Genomic DNA, 6,290 nt, shown 5'->3' on the forward strand with positions numbered 1-6,290 from the left:
ATAAAAATGTGCTTCCTATTTATAGTCAGCAATATGGGAATTAATTTCCCATTTAAAAAGTGGGATAAAACATCCCTTTTTTATTTTGGGACAAAAGTTCCCTTTTTATTTTTGGGAAAAAAGTTCCCATTTTCAGTACAAAAGTTTGATAACAAAGATTTGTATTAATCTAACTTCCTATACTCCTAAAAAAACTTTTAAAAAGTTGTGACTTTTGTGTTGAAGCAACGAGCCAACGAGGAGTACAAATTCTACAGGACCAAAGTGATGATGGCATTCATAGATCCAGAAGACGCCACTTGGATTCCCTCTCCTCTGAATCTAATTCCCACATTTCGGAATGTGCAACACTATATTATTAAGAAAGCAAAGGAGAAGAAAAAGTACACGACTAGTCCAGCCTTCAGGGTAAGACCAGCACATGTGTGCTGGAGTTCTGAGTTAAGTTAGCGCACTGATTGTTGTTTAATCTCAGGATAAACGTCATGAGGGGGGGGGGGGTGGTGTGGTTGTTCTGAAGAGTTTTGAAGGTTTTTTTTTTAAAAAAAATCTTAGATAATAATTATGTTCCTGCTTAACTGACACAAGATAAACGTTAATCAGAAGTAACCAGAATTAATTTTCAATTGATCACGCTCCGCAGAAATTGACTTTTGTCTGGATTTTTTGTGTTTTAGGAGCAGATGAAAAAGGAAGCAATGGAGCAAATCAGAAAAGAGAAATCGGCTATTGGGGTAAGAATTACTGTCTATCTCTGGTAAAAAATATTTCTTTTTTTTCGCTATTTTTCTAAGTGTATGCAAGAATATTGCTCTGAGAAGCCGTAGGCAATTAAAGCTATAAGAGCCAAGGATGCGTACACCGACTTGACCCCGAACTTCAATTGAAAAAAATTCAGCGAATAAATTTCTAACTCAATAAGTACCAATTTTTGCTGGTTCATGTTGCAGATTGAGGTGTTTTGTTTATTCATTTCGGCACTTAACTCGTGTTCTTTTTCGCTTCGAAATGTATATCCTCAATTGGAATAAACCAAAAATTGATGGTTGCTTCAGTTGTTATGATATGAGCCTCACTCTTGCATGGATATTTAAACTAAAGACAGTCAATTTTTCTTACGTCGTAACAGCCTCCAAGAAACTTTCAAGAATCTTTCACGACTAAGGATTTTCCTAAAAATTTTGCTCAGCACTTTGCTCAATTTATACCAATATGGTCCGTGTAGTTTTCAAAAAAGTGTGATTTAGAGTCTTAGACATGGGTATGAGAACTTAATTAAAATGTGCAGAGAAAAATCTTAAAATGTCTTAAAAAATGTATTTTTTTGCAAAAAAGGCTTAAATTAGAGCCAAAACTGGGCTTTATTAGTTCTTCAAATAAGTCGCAAAAGTGGGTCTAACCCGTGGATGTTATTAAATTTTTCAACCATTTTTGGTATTGTTGCTAGGACAGTAAATTTAAAAGCAATTCTTTTTTGTTTAACGCATAGCGTCTTCATCGTTCTCCTTCTGCACAAAAAATTGACAGGAATAACCGCAACAACATTTCTTTTTCAATAAGAGCAGTCAAAAGACTTATTTTGAAACTGAAATAGAAAGTGAAACATTCTATCACAATGAAGATTAAATACGTGCTCCCAAAATAGCTCCTTAAACAAAAACGGATTAACGTTTGCAACTTTTAAGCTCCATTTTTAATTCTTTTTTAACATACGCCACAAATTGAATTCATTTTATGTTTCAACTTTGTTCTAAAATTCGCCAGTTTGATGTCAGGTAATGTCAAACATAATGAGCGCAAGGTTTTCAGATAAGTTTAATATTATTAATTTAGGTGGTTAGGTATAGTAATATAGATAACATTTTATATTGCAGCAAAATCATAATAGTGTAAAATATTCGCTATTCAATGACAATTAAATTTTTTGGCAGGTAGTGTACACTTTTTCATACGAATTGTAAAATCGGTACGGACTTCAATAACATAAACATAAAATTTATTTTGTCTCTGTTCACAAAATATTGAAATTCTGAAAACTTTCCTCGTCGTATCATGACCAGCAATAACATGCTTCATTTCTAAATTTTAATCAGCCAGCGTTTTGACTCTCATATAATAAAATAATAACTTTTATTTCCAAATTGTCAGAAAAATCTGAACTCAATTTTAATGACAAATTGAAGGAGCGGGATCTGAAATTTTTTCTGTGTCATTCAAGATTGCAAATTTGGTCACCTAAATAATTATTTTGCAATGTAAAAGAATTATTAGTCAGAGGTATTATCTATTTGTAAGGTAAAACTATGAAATAATCGCCTAAAATGAAATCTAGTTTAACCAAAGTATGCTTTCCAAAACAATCTTTGACGTTGCATCAAAATCATTTTTAATAACTCTCACTCCACTGTTTCGCAGAACCGTGACCCAAGCATTCTATCCATTGTTGTGGCGTAAGGTACTTCTAAAAAATTAATTCCTCAAAATTCATTGCTATCTGTCTGATATTACTAAAAACCTCATGTCAAACATAAAAACAATCAGAGAGAGAGAGAGAGAGAGAGAGAGAGAGAAAACACTTAACTGTGCGAATATTTTACAGAGAGACTGAGATGCGAACAAGCTTGGGAGTCAAGTTTCACATTTTTTAAAAATAATATCATAGCTAGTAGCCACAACACATTTAGGGAGCAAAAGTGAAAGTAATCTTACTACAGTACATCAAACTTTATATGCATTTTTTTAATCTAACGGCTGCAGCATTTTTCGCTTTTTGCTGCTGATGGAATGATGTCGAGAAATTATAGTATTTTTTTACCAAACGCACTGTATGAAAGACAAACATTTTTTTTCCCGAAAACTGAGTCTTTGTGCGGCAAGGAAGTATGAACTCAGGCCCCTGGAGTAAAATTTCTCGGAAAGAGATAGATAGAAAATGAGACGAAATATCCAATACCAATCGACGCTTTTCATTGAAAAAATAAATTGTACGGCCCCCAATTCTAACTAAGAATGAAGTTAGAAGTGATTCCATCATTGTCTCAATTTTCATTAGCATATTTCGAAGTCATAAGAACCCTATTACAAATGTTTAAATATTTCTGTCAAAGTGGGCCATTTTACTGATCTCCCATTAAAGTAGAAGATAGGTTAAGCTCCCATTTTTATACCACGAGCGGTGATAAAATTCCCATATTTGTAAGACAGTTTAATTCTCAAAGTAAAAGCACGCAACAAATTTCTTGCAAAAGCTCATGAAAGCAAAAAATTTGTTAACATGAAATCTTCACTTGGGTCTCCATTGAACACCATAAAGAGTTTTTTTAGGAGGACTATCTCAAAATGGCAACAAAAAGAGCCACAAACATTGAGAAGTATCTGAAACTCACTAAACTCTGCTGAAAAATATTGATTAAGCACTAAGGGCACCAGACGAAACGTCTAACGGACAGAGAAAAAATTGTTTGGTTCAACGAAAAAGTGAAGAGGTCTCTCAATTTTGAGGATAAAACACAAAAATAATACGAAATAGTAATACACGAAAAAGAGACTCAAACCAGAAAAAGGAAAATTTGACTCACTTTTAATTTTTGAAGGTAATTGATTTAATAGTCAACAAAAACCATTAGCTATATACAAATATCAGTTATTGAGTTCTTTTTTATAAATCAATAGTTGGCCATTGAGGCCTTTTATTACCCAATATATGGCATTTAACAACAAAATATAACAAAAAATACAGGACAAAAATAAAAAGCTACCAAATTGAGTAAGAGAACGGTGTCGCAGCCCATAACATCATAATTTATGAAACCAATAAGTGTGTATTTTTTGCGTTTTCTGCGTTTTTTCTCATTGTGACAATAACCACAGAAACAGTATAGAACAGCAAAAATAAGCAGTTATGCACAAAAATTACAAAATTTCGTATGAAAACTAGTACCGCAACCAAGGAGCCGTTACTTAATAAAAACTGCATATAGAATAGTTTGTGTCTGATATGCAAGAAAGTTCGACTTGTATTTACTGAGAATAAACGAAAAGTTGACAGAAATGAGATATTGAAAATTGACAAGTTCAAAAAACACCGAAACACCAAAATTTTCTTAAAACGAATACATTCAATGTCATAAGAGACATTAGATAACAACCAAAAGCTTTGTATATGTTCAATTAATGCCGCTGAAGAAGCGTTTCTGATCTTCTATCTGTTAGAATTAAAAATCAGACTGTAAACAATCAACAAAAGGTGGCAAAACACAAGATTTCAATTAAAATTTACTAAAACTCTTCGTCAGAGCCGTAAAAACAATTACGTTTTCTCTGAAAACAAACTATGTCTACTTTTGGTCTCATTTTTACGCTATTGGGAGCTGTCATTAGTTGAACCGTGAGTTGAAAAATTTTATCAGTAATTAACCTTAAAAATCAATAAAGGCAAAGTTTTTTGAAAAATTAAGGCTGCGCCCAAATAAAAATTAAAAAATTTCTGATTGTATGAATCCATGATGAGATCAAACCTATCCCTGATTTTGCCGCGTGCTCAACTGTTCCCAATGTTTGTGAATTCGATCATTTGTTAAGGCAAATAATTCAAAAATAAAAAGCAATGATGCGTTTTGTATAATTATTGAGTTAAATTTGCAAAAAGACGGCAAATTTTAAATTTTAATTCCAAGAGACTTATATAGGGCGCGGAAAGTCAAATAGCTCTCTTTCGGAGTTTACGGACATTGTGTCAGCGGTTTCCCATTTTTGATGAAAAATTTTCTGATTTTGAAAATTTTGTCAAAAAATTTTAGCCAAAAAAAACTTCAATCAAACAATTCAGCAAGGTTCTTCTAACTTTAATGGAAACAATAGCACTCTATCATCAAATATTCTAACGTATTTTTAATTATATCAGCAAAATTGTGCCAAATTTTAGAGAAAATTACAAAAAATGTGAATGAAAACTGTTGAATATTCACAAAATTTTAAACCTCGATAGCTCCCTGTGAAAAACGAAATTCGGAAAAATCTTCTCAGTTCTTTATTCTAGAATGTACGTGCTTTCTAATGGTACCACTCACGACTCTCTACGATGAATATATCGACCAGCTAAAATTGACTGAACAAAAAAACCCATTTTAGTATATAATTCCTCCCTCCCCACTAAAGTGGGATCGGAACAATTAAAATCGGGGTGAAATGATCGGGGGTTAAGTAAATAAGGCTGAAAAAACCAAACGGAGACAATGTTTTATTTTGCTTTCAGAAAATGGTGGACAACGTAAGCAGACGAACACTGCGACTGACAGCTAAGGAGAAAGTAGAGAAAAAGATTACAATTGATCATTTGAACGACCTTAAGGCTGCGCTCTCTCCAGTCTTCATACAGAGCAAGAGCACTATGTCACAATTAGATGAAAACATGCGAGATTTCATTTGTACACGATTCCTTGTCAGCAAGCGAGCACTCGAGCGAAAGGGTGAAAAAGTTTAACAAATTATAGAAACGTGTTGATTTTAAAGAATTGATTTCTTTCCACGTAAGCCCCCCACCCCGACAGATCAGCATGAAACAAGTTGTTAAATAACTCTTTATGAAAAACAACACGTACAAACTTTTTATACAGTCAAGGTAAAATTCCGGGTTTTCTCCATTTTGGCTCCCTCAGCCAGCTTAGTTGGGGGCATAGGACATATTGGCCCTATTACTGTCAATATACAATAATGTTGCGGCTACATATGCATTTATGTGGTGGTGGTGATGATGGTGGGGGGGTGGGGGGGGGGGGTTGTATAATAAAAAACCTGTAAATATTCGTGGAAAGAAGGTGCACTTCACTTTTTGTCTCTTATAAAAGATTGTAATAGATTGATCTCTTAATAGTAGTAAATTCAGTAATATCGGCATCTGTTTCTTTCAACTCCTAAAAAATGTAAATTTTCAAAACAAATTTTAAAATTTTGTGAGTTCCCAATAAAAAAATCGGGTTAGGCGGGTCATTGAAGTTTTGAGTCCCAGAAAGCAGCTTGAGGGAAGGAAGCGCTAGTGATGAAAAAATTTAAAGTCTTGCAAGAATCTTGCAAGAACTCTTACAAAGGAATCGTGATGGTTTCAATGAAACATCAAGAAACTCAGAAGTTTTATTAAAGTTTCAAAGAACGAAAGAAGAACTTACCTGACGTACTTTATTGCTGTGTCGATAAGTAATGGCTACAAAACTAAACTCAATTCTAATTTTGCTTTGGCGCTATCATTATCTTATTGACCTATCAATCATATGTCAGAAGTAAATTCTCCCACC

General features: G+C 33.3%; 1 protein-coding gene across 1 annotated transcript in view; it reads left to right on the top strand.

Moving 5' to 3' along the window:
• Positions 1 to 5,549, top strand: part of LOC142344894 (transient-receptor-potential-like protein) — a 40,912-nt gene extending 35,363 nt beyond the window's left edge. Inside the window, exons 6-8 of the mRNA XM_075396943.1 lie at positions 226 to 408; positions 678 to 734; positions 5,255 to 5,549. Of these exons, the coding sequence (XP_075253058.1) occupies positions 226 to 408; positions 678 to 734; positions 5,255 to 5,482 (468 nt within the window). The 3' untranslated portion in view covers positions 5,483 to 5,549. The remainder of the gene's footprint in view (positions 1 to 225; positions 409 to 677; positions 735 to 5,254) is intronic.
• Positions 5,550 to 6,290: the final 741 nt, after the last annotated feature.

The sequence above is a fragment of the Convolutriloba macropyga genome, chromosome 8 (assembly GCF_964194025.1).
Source record: "Convolutriloba macropyga chromosome 8, txConMacr16.3, whole genome shotgun sequence".
In the NCBI taxonomy this organism is placed as follows: Eukaryota; Metazoa; Xenacoelomorpha; order Acoela; family Convolutidae; genus Convolutriloba; species Convolutriloba macropyga.